General features: G+C 45.3%; 1 protein-coding gene across 1 annotated transcript; it reads left to right on the forward strand.

Annotated features, from left to right (window-relative positions):
• The first annotated feature begins 2,601 nt into the window (after window positions 1-2,601).
• On the forward strand, window positions 2,602-16,719 carry PPIC (peptidylprolyl isomerase C). The gene is made up of 5 exons (XM_037028825.1): window positions 2,602-3,115; window positions 9,277-9,390; window positions 10,117-10,210; window positions 12,616-12,800; window positions 16,052-16,719. Exons 1-5 carry the CDS (start codon window positions 2,999-3,001, stop codon window positions 16,178-16,180), a joined length of 639 nt encoding a protein of 212 aa, XP_036884720.1. The 5' UTR covers window positions 2,602-2,998; the 3' UTR covers window positions 16,181-16,719.
• Window positions 16,720-18,231: the final 1,512 nt, after the last annotated feature.

The raw sequence follows: 18,231 nt of genomic DNA on the forward strand, positions 1-18,231 counted from the left end.
GGCTGCCTTAACAAAATACCATTAACTGGGTTGCTTAAAACAACAGAAATTTATTATCTCAGTTCTGGAGGTAGCAGGCCTATGTTGTCTCAGAGGGCTTTATGATAGGATCCTTCCCTGTCTCTTCCTAGCTTCTGGTGGTTGCCAGCAAATTTTGACATCCTTGGTTTAAAGACACATCACTCTAATCTCTGGCTCTGTCTTCATATGGTGTTTCCCTCACTGTGTCTTTGTCTATCCTTTTTTTAAAAAGAATACCAGTCATATTGAAATAGGGCATACCCTACTCTAGTATGACCTCATCTCAATTTGATTATGTCTGCAAAGACCCTATTTCCAAATAGGGCCACATTCACAGATACTGAAGTTTGGGACTTCAACATATCTTTTGGGGGGCCAAAATTTAACCCACAAAACAAGGACTACCACTATTATGACTTCCTTTTGTATTATAGATCCTTACCAATGTAATAAGGCAAGAAAACAAAGCAAAAGATATAAATATTAGAAAGAAAGAAATAAAACTCATTATTCATGGATGATATAGTTGTCTATGAACAAAATCCTAAATAATTAACAGGTAAATCATTTGAATACATTTTTATCAAAGTTTATCTATTTAAGATTAAAATGTAAAATTAATTTTACTATAATATAATAGCAATAAACAGTAAAATAAACATTTAAAGAGGTGTAATTTATAAAAACATAAAAACTCGAATATCTTGAAATCAATCTAACAAAATATGTGTAAGACCTCTAGGCAGACAACTATAAAGTTTTGAGAGAAACTAAAAAATATGTAAATAAGTGGAGGGATATGCTATGCTTATGAATTAGAAGACTCAATATCAAAAATACACTATCTTTCCAAAATAATCTATAGATATAATGTAATCCCAGTCAGAATCCCAGTTTATGGAAACTGAGAAGCTGATTCTCAAGTTTATACAGAAGGTCAAGAACAGCCAAGAATCTGTTAAACAAAGTGAGAAATAGCTTTTATAAAGCTATTTTCATTAAGACAAGGCGGTGTTGGCACAAAGATAGACGAATAAACCAGTGTTACAGAATAAAGGGCCCATGGACCCACACATGTATGGACACTTGTTCCACACAGGCAGCAGCATAACAGAGCAGTGAGGAAAGAAGGTTTGCTGGGACAACTGGATTTTCATATAGAAAAAAATGGATGGGCCAAAAGAGTTACACCCAAAAAGAAAGCCCACATGAATTTCATAAATTTGAGCAAAAGAATACAGCATACTATAAGATTCCATTCATATAAAGTTAAAACTAAACCATAGCATAAGAAGTCACGATTGTGGTTAATTTGGGGAAAAGTGTTAGTAGCTGGGAGGGAGTACAAAAGAAGTTTCTAAAGAGCCGACAAAGATTTCATTTCTTAAAGGGGCTTCTAAGTTGGGTTTGTGGTAATTCACTGATATGTACAGTTACATTTTGTGCACTTTTATTTTTATCAATCTTCCCCATAAAAAATTAAATTAGATACTTGTATTCATTCAACAAAACTCATGTAGAAATCACTACATATGAGACATTTTACTAGACCTGGGGCATCAAAAGGAAAAAAAAAACCCTAACAGGTGTGCCCCTGCCTTGGTGGCACTTGCACTCTGATAGAAGGTGTGCAAAAACAACTACAATGATGAAAACAGGTCAATGCATACAGCCATTCAGTGGGGTAAGTGCTCTGATACCCTTCTCCTGAGACAAAATGGGGATTCTTTCTTTATTGGGGTTGGGGGTGATGAAGACAGACACTAGATCCTTCATCAGACTGAATTATCAAAATAATTCAGAAGTGTCCTGTCCACCCGTCAAAAGTTGAGGTCACTCCTGTGGCACATAACAGTTCCAGTGTAATTTTAGATCTACTCTTAGTTACATATAGAAATCCTGCTTCCCTGAGGAAATTCTTGGCTTGAAAGTCATGACACCAGGTCCTAAGAAAACCAAGAGAATATTATCCTTAGTTAATTTCGGAGCTGTTATTCTAAAATAAAATAGTTCTTTTGAAGTACTAATTCAAAACACATTAAGTTTTAAAACAACATTTTACTGATTATAAAATACATGTCAATGTAAAATATCTGAAATCAGAAGATTACAAAGAAAACAAAAATCCATAATTCTATCACCATAACTACTGTAAATGTTTTGGTGCATTTCTTTCCATTAAAAAAATTTCCTTTATTTTCACAGTTTGAGGTCACAATTTCTGAGATTCTGCAACCCTAGTTTTCCATTCAAAAATAGAGTGGGCACTTGCCCATGTCATTACATAATCTACCTAAACATTATTCTTAAATTTGTAAAAATTATATACCCAAAGAGAATCATCTCAGCGAGAGGTTATTCATCACGTATAATTGAGCCAGCCCATCCAGGGGTCCCAAAGTTCTGAGAGCCGTCCAAAACTTAGCTAAAGGCTCTGAAACCTGGCAGCTGCTGCAGAGGTTACTCCGAAGGCAGCTGAGGTTACCGTCGGGGCACTAGTCTGCAGAGTCGCCCAACCCGGTCTGCCCCCGCTCCTCCCCCAAGCAGTGGGCAAATTGCCAGGGTCTGGGGGGCAGGAGAGTCCTCGACTTTCTGTTGGATTTCACGTGCGGTGGGTTCCTGGAGGTGCCTGAGCGAACCCCTTAGCTCCTGAGCTCTGGCCAAGTCTGTCTCTCCGGGGCGCGGTGCCTCAACAGCCCGGGCTCCCTGCCGGCCTTGCGAGCTCCCGCTGCAGGCGCGGCCCGTGCTGCAGGCTCCACTGCGAGCCTCCGAGAGTCCCTTGTTCCTCACCGCGTCAAACTTGGGAGGAGCGCCCCAGGGTTCCGGCCCTGCCGGGACCGCCCCATCCCTCTCCCATCCCAACCCCCTGAACCGGGAGCGCGCAGGCGCAGCTGGCTGGGAGTCCCGCCGCGGGTCTGGGAACCCGCTGAAGAACCCGAGCCTCTTCTGCCGATACCTGCACTGCCCCCCGTTCGCCATGGTTTCAGGTTCCCGACTGCTGCTACTTTTGGTGCTTTGCCTGGGGCTTGGCGTACTCGTGCTTTCTGCGGGGTCGCCGGGCCTCCGCAAGCGAGGCCCCTCGGTGACGGCCAAGGTGACAGAGCGGCAGACTGCAACTTCCTCTCCCATCGGCCTGAAGGATGGGGGAGCTTTGGGGACAGGGACATTTGTCGGGTAGCAAGGAGGGGGCAGAGGATGGGAGGCAGTGGGCAGGGCTGGTGTGAGGGGCTTGCTTGCGCCATGAGGGGCGGGGGCACTCTCGGAGATGACTTAGAGGGTGCTGGCTAGAGTCCCAGCCCATCTCCAGCATCGCTGGCTGCTTGAACTTTATCCCCTTGGTCTAAGGTCCAAGGTGACCAGCCCAAGGGCTAGAAGAAGCTTCTGGAACTGGTGGGTCCTTTCTCCAGGAAGGAGACAGCCTGAGTACTTCCTTCAGCGTGGCGGGGACTGGAGAACAGAAGCAGGAGTGTGGGAGGGACAGGGATGCGAGGAGGAGACACGCTCTGAGCTCAGGGGTTGCAGCTGGGGAGTCACCCAGCGTGGAAGAGCCCAGGTCCAGCCCCTGCCCAGGTGATGACCGGGCAGGCCGGTAGAAGCTGTGCTCCAGCAGACGCTGTCCTTCCCTGTTTAGGAACCTGGTCCCCGCCGGGAGGGAGAGGTTCGCTTTCAGAGTTCAGTGACTGGTGGACAGGCCAGGGCTTGGGATAGGATGGTGCTGCCCACAGGCCCAGGCGGTACCTGTGTACCTGAGGCCAGCTTTTTGTCTTCATTAGAGGGATATAAAATTTGCCATGGGCTGCCTTTCCGGCCTCAGTTCTTTTTCCAGCATGTTTACCCAAGGTTAGAAGATAATGGTAGGGTGCCGGGGCAGACAGAGGGAGGGGATGATTTGGTTGTTCATTACCACTGCCAGAAAAACTTACTGGCAGTCTCGGAATCTGGAAGGAGGGGCAGCTGCAAGTGGCCTTAACAGCAGTCCTGTGTTGGACCGTGGAAATGGGACTGTGGAACTACCACAGTGCTTAAATCTGCCTCACACCGGCCCTGAGAAGAGGGGAGGTCAAAGGGGTTAGGAGGGGTGAGTTCCCCCAACATCTTACTGGAGCAGGAGTGAACCAAAAGGCCACGGGAGGTGGCTTGTGTGAGGTAAAGTTAGGAGATTGTTTTGAGCGTGGATTCCACTCCCAGCCCCTTGAGCTTTCCGGCTTACCTACTTTTTGGAAATGACGTGTGCAGGCCGCAGAGCTGAAAGACGGGTGGGGGGCTTCCTTCAATCTGAAAATACATTTGAGTCTCTTAGGATACAGCCATAAATATAAAGTTCATGAAATTGGTAAGTGGTGAAGGATATACAGCCTAATATAGACTGGGTGACATTTAAAAATACCTGAAGGGTAAGAAAAACCAGCCTGGCGAAAAGTTAGGGAGGCAAACTTGAGTGCATGTGCAAGGGGGCCTCCAGAAGGAAAGCCATCCTGCCCTGGTAAGAGGACGGCCTGCCTGGGACAGTGTGGCTTCACCACAGGGATACGAGGGGGTGACCTGAGATGCGATCAGGGGCTGAGCAGCGGCAAGATCATGCAGGGCCTCAGAGGTCAGTTAGGAGTGTGGGTTTTGAAGCAATTACTCTTAGAGTTTGTGGCCTTATGTTAAGTGCAGTTAGAGCTGCTGAACGGTGTTAAGCACGGGTTCGACAGGATCTCATAGATGCTTTTACACAATTAACTATGGCTGCTCGGTGGAGAGTGAACTGGGAGGTCATTCTGGGTTCCATGCCAGAGTCCAGATGGTGGTGGCTTGGATTAGAGGGGTAATCATGGAAATGGGGAGCAAGGGAGGGACTTGGGATAGATTTTGGAGGCATGAGAAGACTTGCTGACAGTGTAGAAAGGGAGTGGGAGAAAGGGGTTAGGATTGCCAGATAAAGAATGGGAGGCCCAGCGAGATGTGGATTTCAGACAAACAATGGAGAATTTCTTAGTGTGAGGCTGTCACCTGTTGTATTTGGGAACAAGCTTCACCTGGGAAGTTTTAAATCTACCAATGCAGAAACCCACCCCAGAGCAAGCCAATCAATCACCTTCGCCGGAGGGGTGCACCCTGGGTTGGAAACCTCTAGAAGAGGGAGCCAGGAGAGGAAGAGGCTTGCGGCTTCCGGGGGGGGAAGGGAGTAAGAGCTGGAGCATCTTAGCCCCTAGTTGAAGGTGCTGTCACCGAGGACGTTCCTACGTGTTCTAGTCCATGATTATGTAGGCAAGTCTTCTTCAGATTGGACTCTGTTTCATTAGTTACTTTTTTTAATGGGCTTTTTAAGACATCAAAATCTAGTGGAAAATGGAGACACTAAAAATTATTTCTGAGTGTAGAAAAGTAGGTCAATTGGCCACTGCTCTAGTGTCTTCTTTTACCCTCGCAGTTTTTGCCTTTTCCTCTGATTTCTTAAAATAAGAATCTACAAATGTGTGAGTGGTTGTCCCCCTGCAGGGCCTTTTAAGGGCACTCACCTGGTCCACGAATCCCAGGCCACTGCTTCAGCTTCCTGCCCAGCTAAAGAGGCTCAGGACTAGCGGGCACTCAGGCCCCTTGGTCTCAAAATCCGCTGAACTGGCACCTGGCAGCCCTGTGTTTTCCAGCACAGCCACAGGTTCCGTGTGGTCAGGCCCCTACATTTGTAGAGTATAATTTTGCCACCTTTCCAGCTGTACGCTTGTCACAGCTGCTGGCACTTTCTACAGCAGGGAGTGGCCATGAGACTAAGGCTGGGCGGTCTTGGGCAGGTCTTGGGCAGCCTGAGGCTCTGGTTCCTCCTTTGTAAAATGGGGATGGAAATAATACTTGCCTAGAGTATTGCATATTAGATGTGATAAAGCAGGCAAAGTGCTTAGTTCTGATTGAAGCTCCGGGTTTTCGAGGCCAGTTGCTGGAGTTACTTGTGTTATTAACGCCTCTGTAGCAGTGCAGAGCTGAACGGAATCATCTACTCTGCAGATGAGGAACAAGAGCTCAGCCAGCTGGTGGTGGAGCTGGGTTTCCTTTAGAAATGGAAGCAGGATTAACCCTACAGGGTTTGGGGCCAGGCTATGAGAGTGCCTCTTCACTCTTTTCCTATTTCTCCCCATCCCCAGTGCCCCCAAATTTCCATATCACTTTCAAGGGCAGCTTCTTCCAGGGGGGAAAAAAGAAGTGACTGAAGTGCCAGCTCCTCAAGTGCAACGTGGGATCTAAGTACCCACTTCTCCAGGACGCCCGCCCTGATCCCCACGGAGAGTCCCCACCTCTGGCCTTAGTTTATCTGTACTCGTCTCATAAAACCCAACTTCCCATTACATTACAGCTACTGATATATGTGTTTTCTCTTCTGAGGGACCGTAAGCTACATGAGGGTAGGGGCTTTACACCCCCACCCCCTGTCGAGCACAGGGCTTGTTCCCGAGGCCACATAGCAAGTCAGAGACACCTCGGACACTTTACACCTCAAGAAGGTGTCAAGTGAGTTTGCCGGGCAGCCACCTGGGGCCAACCCTCACTCTGGCTGGTGTGTCTGGGTTCCCTGCTTCTCTGTTAGCATCACCAGCATTGAGCTGTTTAGCATTTTTTTGAGTCTGTACTTAAGCTGACAGTGTGCTGGGCACTAGGGATCTAAAAACACCCGTTCTACCCCTTGGGGTCCCCTGCCTAGATTGCGAGATCCTTATTAACAATAAATCGCCGTCTAATTGGACACATGCTTAGACTGAAATTTTGGTTTTCACGCTTCTGGTGGGAAATCTTAAACTGCTTAACTTCCCTAATCCCCACTTTCTCCTTTGCAAACTGGTGAGAACAGTGCCTGCCCCTCCCCGCAGGATGTGGTGAGGATTAATTATATAAGATATGTAGGTAAAGCACATTGAGACACCCCTGACCAGATCATGTTTGTTTCCTTCCTCTTCCCCGTCCTCCATCTTCTCCCCTGCAATTTCAGTGCCTCTCCCCACTACAGTGTCCTTACCTTCCCTCAGCACCCAGTACAGGCCGTAGTGCCTCATTCTCAAACTGGTCTAAGGGCCCCCGGATTCTCCCCTGCCCCCACTTGAGGAAGTCCCAAGTTGCCTGGGGTTCTGTTCTTTACCTTCTTCCTCTCTGTTGCCTTCCCCAATGCTTCTTCTGCCTTTGGAAGTGCTGAGGCCTCCCTTCCCCTCTGGTGAGGGCAGAAGGGCTACGTTACTTCCCTGCACGTAGACCACATGCCTTGCCTTGGTGCTTTGGTTCCAGGAGGAGCTCTGCCAGGTGGGGCCTGGACCCATTCTTGTCCCTGGAGGCTGCTTCCTTCCGTGTACAGATGCCTTCCTGCAGCTCTTTTCAACTGCACTGCACACTACCGTCTACCCCCCCCAACCCCCCCCTCTGCAATAGTGTCCTGGGCGCTTGTCACTTGCTGTTTTGTGAAGGTTATCCTTTTACTTGTCCCATCTCTTGATTTAAGCTACCTTAGGACAGGGACTCTCTTGTGTAGCTTATAATTTCACATTGCTTTTCACGTTGATCTCTGATAAATACTTGTTGACTAAGTAAGATTTTACCATTTCCATTAGAGCTGGGAAAACTGCCATGTTTTCTTGCTATGCATTACTCACGAAGTTAAAGAATGCCATAGTGTGGGGTGGGCGGAGGGAAGAATTGTATGGACACGTGTGCTAGACTGTGTGTAAAAAATAAGATTTTATTGAGTTATGCTGGGTGACTGGGACTTCTTTTTATCTTCTTATGCGTCCCAGATTTTATTCTCTTTGCCTTCTAAGCATTCACAGGCTTTATTTGCTCTTCTTTATTTTAAAAGTCTGGTACCTTACATGGTGTTTCTCTAAAATTATGTCCCTGATTCTTTTCCCAGTGCTGCTTCATTATTGCCTGTTGGAGAATTTACTCCTGGGCTTGGAAGTCCCTTTGGAGAAGTGACTCCTCTTTGACACCAGTTGTGTGGGACCAGGCTTGCGGGTGTGTTAACACAGCCACGTTGTATCGCTCTCCTGTATAACAGTGCCTCACCTCAAGGCCTTTCACACAATCTCTGTAGTTCCATTGTATAAATAACAATGCAGTTTGTGCTGCTTTGGCCATGTAAAACTTGTAGAACGCCACATGGAACACTAAATATCACGTCATTCCGTGACAGATGTACTGATGTATTGGCAGAAGCTCTTGTCTTAAACTGAAGGTTGACAGTCTTTACTTTGTGATTTTTCTAAACTCTGAGACATCTTTTTTCTCTGACAACCCTTCCTATACTTTTAAAGCTAGCTCTTGAATGTCTTTTTTTACCTATTCAAACATTAAATTGGTTCGTATCATCTGAACTCGCTAATAGAATGCCCTCCGACTCCATGGCCTTTTCAAGCGTGCTGTCTCAGAATCATCTTCACACAGTGATTTGTGAGGCAAAATGTATATCATATCATTTCACACAAAAAGTTTAAAAAAGGAGCAAGAGATCTTTTAAAGTTCATCTACGAAAGAGGGACTCACACTCACTTCTGGATATGTTTTTTCCTTCTGTTCTAAGATGTTGTGACAGAAAAAGAGCACACTCCCCTTGTGTAAGACGATGGTGGTCGCTGAGTTCAGTCTCTGAGTTTACAGGGCAGATGGCTTGGTCAGGACCCAAGTGTCGTGTTTGATGTGCTTTGGGACCCCGGTGTCTCACGGTGCCTTCTGGAACACTGCTGTGTATTTAGATCGTCTTTTGCTGTCCCCTTGACAGTCTATTGAGAATGCACGGGAATCTGGGACTCTTTGAAGTTACAGAAAAATAAGTCTGGATGGCCAGCCTGCTTGTCTCCTCACCAGTGTTTTTTCTTCTGCCAAGATCAGAGAGCATTACCTTTCAGAAGAAGCAGTTCCCACTCTGAGCACTATTCACAAACTGGGAGACAGGAAGAAGCAGCCATGCTTGCCTGGGGTGTGGGGGCCCATGGAATTCTTGGAGACATTGCCGGCTGACTCGAACAGTATTGAGTCAAACTTTAAACCCAGTCCCTACCAGTGTCTGGCCTGTAGGTGGTATGCAATAACTGTTTGTGGAATGAATATTTGTGTGTGAAATGTACCCACAAAATGGAATTAGAGTTTCTTTAACTTGTATCGTGCTCCTTCGTGACCCCTTTGTAAAATACTGGTGGGCAGGGCTTCTGTGTGTTAACAGATTTTAACTTTCACTTACCTCACATATGTGGCTTTTCTGTGTCACCTTCCACTCTGTCTTCCAACCACACGCAGGTTTTCTTTGATGTGAGGATTGGAGACAAAGATGTGGGCAGAATCGTGATTGGCCTCTTTGGGAAAGTTGTGCCCAAGACTGTGGAAAACTTCGTCGCTTTGGCAACGGGAGAGGTATCTTTACCAGCTTTATTTCCTTTGTGTGCAGACTGGATCTTCCTTCTTTAAGCCAAGATCGAGATATCTTCTGAGGGGGCGGGGAGGGGAGTGCTACATTAGCAGGTCAGGTGAACCTGAGACATCTGATAATATTTTACTTTGTTTTTGTATAAAATCTGTATTCTTCAGGCGTTGAGCGTCCTTAGGCTTCNTGGCCTCTTTGGGAAAGTTGTGCCCAAGACTGTGGAAAACTTCGTCGCTTTGGCAACGGGAGAGGTATCTTTACCAGCTTTATTTCCTTTGTGTGCAGACTGGATCTTCCTTCTTTAAGCCAAGATCGAGATATCTTCTGAGGGGGCGGGGGGAGTGCTACATTAGCAGGTCAGGTGAACCTGAGACATCTGATAATATTTTACTTCGTTTTTGTATAAAATCTGTATTCTTCAGGCGTTCAGCGTCCTTAGGCTTCCAGAAACTGAGGGGACACAATCATCAAGTGAAAACACAGACTGCTCTTTTTACTATTCACGTTAATACTTTACTTCCGTAGTTTGTTTACTTATTTATTGATTTGGCCAGCTAATGATAAATTTCTAACAGGAAATCACTGCAGGGACCTAATCAAGTTCTGTAGGTATTTCGTATAATTTTCTCATTTTGTCATTTCCAGATAAACACTAGGGTTTAACTTTCAGTGTGGGTTGTATCTGCTTGTATATTCAATTGATGTAATCTCTTTAGAAAGGATATGGATTTAAAGGAAGCAAGTTTCATCGCGTCATCAAAGATTTCATGATTCAAGGAGGAGACTTCACCAATGGAGACGGCACTGGCGGTAACGTGGCCTTTCATATGTTTCCTTACCCGCTTGACCAACCGAGACCTAAAACTAAGCCCGTATGTTTACCCAGTATATTGAATTCTGGACTTAAGGAACAAAGTCACAAAGATTACCAGACTAATTCTTTGGGAAGGATAGAGTTTGGGGTGGGGCCAAATCTTGGTAGATATGAATGAGGAAGGCTTCCTGATTTTAGACAGTATTACTTTGGTGTTCATTATCTTTCCAAAGTGGAAATACGTTCATTTAGTAGACTGTTTTACAGTCATTAAAATGCTAGACTGCTAGCATGTGGCAGCACAGAAAGACATGTGTCACAGGAATGAACAGCAGAACACGACGCCGTGTGTCACAGGGACGGCAGTGCACTATAGGCTGGGTGCTGGTGGGGACGTGACTCTAGAACCAGGAGACTGGTATTCACGTGGCAGGATTACAGATGAATTTATCTCCTTTTTCCAAAACTCTTTCATTTTATTGGCTTTTTGAATAATAAAAAATTAATAGATGACTTGTCAAAATTATAAATTAATTTTATAAACAAAGTTAGAGTTTTATAAAGTACAGATACTCGAATTGATAGTTTCAAATCCCCCTGAGCTTATTGTTTTTTTTTAAGATTTTATTTATTTATTTTTAGAGAGAAGGGAAGGAGGGAGAAAGAGAGAGAGAGAAACATCAATGTGTGGCTGCCTCTGACGTTGCCCCTATTGGAGACCTGGCCCACAACCCAGGCATGTGACCTGACTGGGAATCGAACTGGTGGCCCTTTGGTTCGCAGCCTGTGCTCAATCCACTGAGCTACACCAGCCAGGGCACCCCTGAGTTTATTGTTTCTTATTGAGGTTCTGTCCACCCAGCTCCCTGGACTGTTTTCCCTCAGATGTGAAGAGTTGTTTTCCTGAACATACATGGTGTATGTAACTACACAGAATTTAAATTATTTTTAGGTTTAAGATTTTTAATTTAGCAAATACCAGTTTTGGTGAATATTAAACTGCTAACTTTTTAAAGAAATCTAGGTTATTTTCCAGTACTACTGCCAACTTTATGTATATTATAATGGTCTATTTATAATGAATAGACCCCCCACACAGCTGGGTTGCCCTGGAGAGGCTTACAGTTCAAGGATTGGTCCCCTCAGGACTGACCTCCCACTCTCCTGCCCTTGGGCCCAGCAGGAATTGTGACTGCGCTTTGCTGTGCCTCCTTTTCCACTTTTCTCTCTCTCTCTGCCTTCCCTTCCCTGAGTGTGTGTGCAAGTGTGTGTGTGTATACAATGTGTGCAAGCATGTCTTGGGTTAAAATTCTCTGAGTTTTGGAGATAGGACCTGCGGATCACTTACTTGAGCTCAGATCCCTGTGTGGGCAGAGAGCTTTCTGGCCAGAGCACCTCGCAGGTCACTGGCCGACCAGCTAACTGTACATTGCTTGCCTTTGACACCCACTTCTGTCCTTCTGACTGAGCTGGGATTTTCAGGTTGGCAGTGGGTGGATAAGGAGCCCTGCAGAAGGGGTGGGGGTGAGCGTGACAGGCACTCACGGTGTTGGAGGGCGGAGCATACACCTCTCATGGTCTCTACTGCTGTTTTATGGGGGAAAAGTGTTCTCCACCTGCGGCTTGGCTAGAACCCCAGCCCACACACCTGCTTTTGGTTCTTCTGTTCAAGGTTGGAGCACTGGGTGTTCCCAATTGCCATCACCCCCTGTATTTTGACGAGCCCTGATGTCATCATCAGTGCCTAATGACTCCCAGGCTGGCTGCTGTTGCCCTTAGTGCCGAGGCAGGAAAGCACACCTGCTGTATAGTCGGAAAGCCAGGTGGTCGAGTTCTGTTCTGCTGTCTTCGAGTTTTGTAACCTGTTTCTCACTGCAAACAGGATTGAGAATATCTGCTCTATAGGGTTGTTCTGAGAATTAGCTATGGGTGTATAATAAGTGCTCGGTGTTCCCTGGTCGGATACTGAGGTAGGAGTGACCTCGGACATGTGGCCTGGACCTCAGGACAGAGACTGAGCCACAAGGATGGCTCATCCACCTTTCAGTCTGGCTTTCAATGACATCCTGCCCTTCAGTTCCTCCTCACTTCACAGGGAAATCGTGGGCCTACATGGTCAGAGTTTGGCCCTCGGTTTGAGGCCAGAAGGTGTCCTGCCATCTTGTGTGAAATATAAGGCTGTTGTCTGTGTGTGTTTGTGTCAGTCTCTGGTGCCCTGCTTCCTTGCGGAGTTAATTTTATGCCCTCCTTCACTTCTCCTCATGTTCTGCCATCTTTTCCCCACCCCCCACTCTTATCAGGCTCTATCTACCAATTCTACGAAAACCTTATGTTTCCCTTTGAAGACTTTAATTTCCTATAACATCTGTTGATTCTCCTGTTTCTTGTTCTGCCTCACCAGGTATAAGCATTTACGGTGAGACATTTCCAGATGAGAACTTCAAACTGAAGCATTACGGCATCGGGTGGGTCAGCATGGCCAATGCCGGGCCTGACACCAACGGCTCTCAGTTCTTTATCACCTTGACCAAGCCCACCTGGTTGGATGGCAAACATGTGGTATTTGGGAAAGTCATCGATGGAATGGTAACTTGATGTATTATTTTTCTCATTCAAAGCTTTATAGTTATAATGAGTACTTCCAATGATTTATTTTGATCTTAAGATGTGCTTTGTAGAAATCCATCATTGTATGCTGACTGGCCTCTTCAAAGGTGAATAAATTATAAATGAAATGGCATTTTAATTGTCAGGAGCACTGGGGCAGAAGCGGAGGAGTTGACACGGAGACTTTGAGTACTCAAGTTAATTTATCTCACTACTTGTTACAAACGGAAGCTCTTTTTAGTGTAACCAGATAAAACCAGGGCCCTCTGTGTGCAAACAATGGAATATTGTTCGGTCGTAAAAAAGGAAGGAAATCTGTCACAGGATAAGATGTGGATGAAACTTGAGAATGTTATGTTAAATGAAATAGGGCAGTCATAAAAAGACTGTATGATTCAGCTTACATGTGGTATCTAGAGAAGTCAAACGCACAGGAACGTACAGCAGAACGGCGGTCGCCAGGGCTCTGAGGGTGGGGAGGTGGGGGGTCAGTGTTCAGTGGTGTAGAGTTTCAGTTTTGCAAGATGAAGAGTCCTGGAGATTAGCTGCACTACAGTGTGAATACATTTAACAGTACCCTGCTGTACTTTTAGAAATGGATAAGGTGGTAAATATTCTATGTTTCTCACCACGATTAAAGAGAAAATAGAAAAAAAACCCCAGCACCCCATGTGGTTTAGTCTAGACACATGTCACCTTTAAAGACACAGTATAGCAACCAGAATTAGTACAGAGAATTCAAATTTATGCTGCTTGTGTCAAAAAAAAATCAAAGGTGTTCAATTTACAGTCCACAGGAACACTTCTTAAAATCCTCATTCTTTTCCACTTTCAATATTACTCCTTCTTAGCTCTCTCAATGCTTGGACTGGCAATTATAAGGTCTGCCCAACCCAACCCAGGGCCATCCTTGTCTTCTTCTGTATTTCATTTTGTTTTCTTTTCATGTGAGTTGTTCTGCCTCCCTCATCTGAATGTAAATAAACCAATCCCACTCACTGCAGTTCTTCCACAACTTTCACTTGCTATTCTGATTCTGCCCAACTGAAGGCCAGCAAGTGAGCTGGCCAACTCAGAATCTCCCTTCACAGCAAGGCGATACCCAACCCGAGCAGTCAAAGATAGGGTTCTCGTTCGCAAGTGGGATAAGAAGGAAATAGGGAAAACACTCATCAATACATCACTTCACATCCCATCACAATAAAGGACATGCCTATATTCTCATGAGCCATCATTGTTCTCCCCTCACTTCTATTCTGAAGTGAAAACAACTGCCAGCCCTCCTCCAGCATCTTATTGAACTTGGCTTTTGAGATGAGCTAACTGGCCGTGCATGGGTTAAAGCACCTGGGGTTTTGACCACTAGAGTCCAACCAGGTTCTAAAAAGTTTAAATGTAAACTGATTCATTCACCCACTCATTGAGTATTTTTTAATGCAACGTTGTCCTGAGCTGTAAGATAACTGCAGAGCACAAGTTCTGGGTGTTCTTCTGCTTGTGTTTTTTCTTCCCCTTCTCTAGATCTTACGTCTTATTGCCCGAATTGCAGCAACAATCTCCTTCCATCCACTGGGTACATCCTGGGAGACCTGCTCTCTCTGCCCATAGAAGACCTATCCTTGACATTTATGGGTTGTAAATTTTGAGAAATGAATGAAAACTATAGCCTTTCTTTCCAGGAAAAAAAAAAGTGTGTGTACATTTCATACAGTTTCAATGAATCTAGAGAATCTCCTGAATTGCATCCCTTGATTCTCCCCCAGTCATCTAGGTGGTGTTCGCAAAGCAACCCAGGTGCTCTGTGGGCCTCACCTCACACTGACAGAAGCAGAACCTCCAGAGGTGGGCCCACAGATAAGCGTTTTTAAATTGTGGCAAAATAAACATAGCAGGTATTCCCATTTTAACCATTAAATAAGTTTTATTTAAAAAAATTTTAGTTATTTATTTTTAGACAGAAGGGTGGGGAAAAGGGAGAGAAACATCAATGTGTGGTTGCCTCTTGAACACCCCCTACTGGGGACCTGGCACACAACCCAGGCATGTACCCTGACTAGGAATAGAACCAGTGACCCTTTGGTTTGTAGGCTGGTGCTCAATCCACTGAGCCACACCAGCCAGGGCTAAATTAAGTATTTTTTTAAAAAAAAACCTCCTCAGGTAACTCTGGCTGGTGTGGCTTAGTGGATTGAGCACCAGCCTACAAACCAAAGGGTCACTGGTTCTATTCCTAGTCAGGGTACATGTCTGGGATGTGGGCCAGGTTCCTGGTGCGGGGCATACAAGAGGCAGCCACACACTGATGTTTCTCTCCCTCTCTTTCTCCCTGCCTTCCCCTGTCTCTGAAAGTAAATAAGCAAAATCTTTATTTAGAAAATTACTATAGGTAAGTCAGATGTGTAGTCACTGCTTTAAGTATACATGTGCACACACGCAGTCTACTTGGAAATACGTAAGAATGCTGGCCTTTTATCTTAAATGGATCTAAGTCAGACGGAGGTGGGAATATTTGACACCAGGTCCACTCAGATTCTCTGTTGCTGCTTTATTCTCAACCCTGTTTGGGAAACACCAGAAGCCAACTTTCCAGTCCTTGGCCAGTCCTCCCTCCTGCAATGTGACATGAGGTAGCCTGTGGGCTGTGAAATCCTGCACGACAGAGAAAGGGGCTTGTCCTCCACAGTGGGGTGGGGTGACATTAGCGTTAGACTCAACCTATAGATAGATTAATGGCTTGGGTCATTTGTAAAATGGCCAACCCCGAGCTAGCTCCACTTTTAAATCTCCTTTCTGGCTCATTTTATGATGCCCAGACCTATCACAGGTGGAGGTGAAATGGACTCAAACTGCATGTTAACTGTTACATTGGGTTGTAACAAGTGAGTGGGAACGTAGTTTATTAGAGGTTGGTATTTACAAAAATATCTATTTTTTGAGAAAATAAATTGCTAATAAAAACAAGGAAACACATAACTATATTCTCTAATTAGCAAGGTAGTGAATTTTATGCTATTATTTATAAATTTCTGGAATATTTTCTAAGTTTTCCATCATTAGCTTGCATGGTTTTGTAATCATAAAAAAAACACTAAAAAAAGAAACAAGAAACAAACAAACAACAAACCACAACTGACTTCCTAGTTGGGCTTTTAGACTTGGTGTTAACTTCATTTTTTGATTGCCATACTTGCTGGTCAGAGTGAACCATGGGTCTGCTTTTCTCTCACCAGACAGTGGTCCACTCCATAGAACTTCAGGCAACTGATGGGCACGACCGTCCACTCACCGACTGCTCCATCATTAACAGTGGCAAGATCGACGTGAAAACGCCCTTTGTGGTTGAGGTCCCTGACTGGTGATGCACCTGGCAGAGAACAAGGAAAATGCCCTACGGGGGGTGGGGGTGGTGGTGTGTATTTGTGTGTGTGTGTGTGTGTGTGTGTGTGTGTGTGTGTGTCTTTTGACTTTTCAAGGTTACTGTCTGCACTGTCTTTTTACTTGCTTCTATTTTCCACTCCAGAACACAGGAGAGTTTCTGCCAAAGTTTACTTTGCATGAATTTTGGTGAATCACTTGTTTAGGGACTTTGTACTTCAGAGACAGATCCTCTTCCGTTAAAAATAGTGGTGCTATTTTTTCAACCAGAAAACTTTGTATTAGCTACTTTCTTTTGAGGAACACAATAATTATTTCCTCAATTACTTGTGATCTCCAAGTTAAGTTTTGCTGAAGATTTGTCAGGAAAACATGGGAACAAGAAGTTGATTATTTTGTATTTAAACAAACTCTCTGGGTAAAGGGAGACTTGATTGGGATAATCTGATCTATGTCCTAGGGACCTTTACCTGATGACAGGTGCTGTGATGCTCTCTCTATTAAACACCTTTTATATAGATCAGCTCTTTTTGCAAGACTTTATTTAAATATGAAATTCTTTTAAGAATTAACATACAAAACACACACATTCCTGTTAACAGTGAACATATTAGAGAGGATTCGGTAAGTCAGAGTACTAACGCAGCTGGATAATTTGGGATGGGAATGCAAAGAATGGATGGATGCCCGTCCACACCCCAAATACTTGAGCTGCCTCTTCACTAATTTTTACTAAATGCAACATTTTTACAATGTTCCCTTGAGTTCAGTTGCAACAAAAAGGAAACTTTTAAACATAAATTGGATGAGAAAGTAAACCCTGCCGGGGCCTTATTGTAACATGCCCAACAGCAGCCGTCTGTGCCCACCTCTGCTCGGACGCAGCGGTTGTTCTGTGAGAAGACAGCCTCGTTGCTTCTCCTCCAGGTCTCGTGTGGTGAAGGTCTAACAGAATTCCATCGTTTGAGCTGCTTTCTAAGAAAATCACTTCATTGAGAGACGAGGGGAAATGAGCATTCTTACTGCTGATGGGGATAATAATCCTTTCAGCCCCCTTGGAGAGCAATTTGTTAGTTTTATTTTCCCAACAAAAATAAGGCCTTTGCTGTGCCAGGTACCAGTTTTGAGTGTTGGGGTTATAGGAATGGACAGTGAGAAAGGGCCTCATGCTGTAAACAGGGTGAATGAAAAGTGTGATGAGTACTATGAATAAAACACATACATGCTTGCTGGAGAAGCAAGGAGGGGGGTACAGTTCCGGTGGCCAAGGAAGGCCCCCTGAGGGGACATTCAGACTGAGGTCTGAGTGTCATTGTTTTGGTCCATGTTGTGTTCTGGGGACAGCCACCCAGTCTCTTTAGGGAATCACACCATTCCTCCAAGCATTTATCATCCTTAGCGAAGGCTGACCCTCCAGATGAGTAGGTACCTGGCCTGGCAAACTCATTCGTTAACTCAATCGATAAATATCTATAGAAGGCTGGATAGAGCTGCAGTGTCAGCCTTCATGGTTCCCATGGAAGGCGACAAATAATTCACATTACTCATATACCACATGAATATAGCGGAGCATCAGGCGGTAACAGGTCTGAAGAGAAACAGAGTGGGGAGAGAGGATAGAGAGTAAAGAGGTCATCAGGAGAGTCCCTGTGTGTGGACTGAAGGAAGTGAGGGGGTAACAAGCGGTGGGGACATTGGGAGGAGAGTGTAGGAGGCAAGCTGTAGGAGACATCAAGACCAGGGACTCTGAGTGAAAGGTGGGCTGGTGGGTGGGTTCAAGGAACAGCGAAGACTCCAGCTGTGCAGTGCCAGGGTGATGGGGAGTGAGGTGGGAGAGGGAGCAGGGGCGTCCTGTCGGCTCACCCACACATCCCCTCACCGTGGGAGAGGTGTTTGACCCCAGTTGTTCCACTCAGTCGTGGGACTTCTGCTCAAAATATCAGCAGAGAGCTGCTGTTTTCCTTCTGTGAGGATCTAAAGGAGCAGGCCCGAGAACCAAATCAGCACAGAAGGAAGCTGGTCCAGGAGACAGAAA

The sequence above is a fragment of the Sturnira hondurensis genome, unplaced genomic scaffold (genome assembly GCF_014824575.4).
Source record: "Sturnira hondurensis isolate 20B ecotype Veracruz unplaced genomic scaffold, ASM1482457v3 Scaffold0001509, whole genome shotgun sequence".
NCBI lineage: Eukaryota > Metazoa > Chordata > Mammalia > Chiroptera > Phyllostomidae > Sturnira > Sturnira hondurensis.

Coding starts and splice junctions, on each gene's coding strand:
- PPIC (XM_037028825.1), top strand. CDS start 2,999: ATGGTTTCAGGTTCCCGACTGCTGCTACTTTTGGTGCTTTGCCTGGGG. Junction 9,391..10,116: donor TCGCTTTGGCAACGGGAGAG/GTATCTTTACCA, acceptor TAATCTCTTTAG/AAAGGATATGGATTTAAAGG. Junction 10,211..12,615: donor CAATGGAGACGGCACTGGCG/GTAACGTGGCCT, acceptor CTGCCTCACCAG/GTATAAGCATTTACGGTGAG.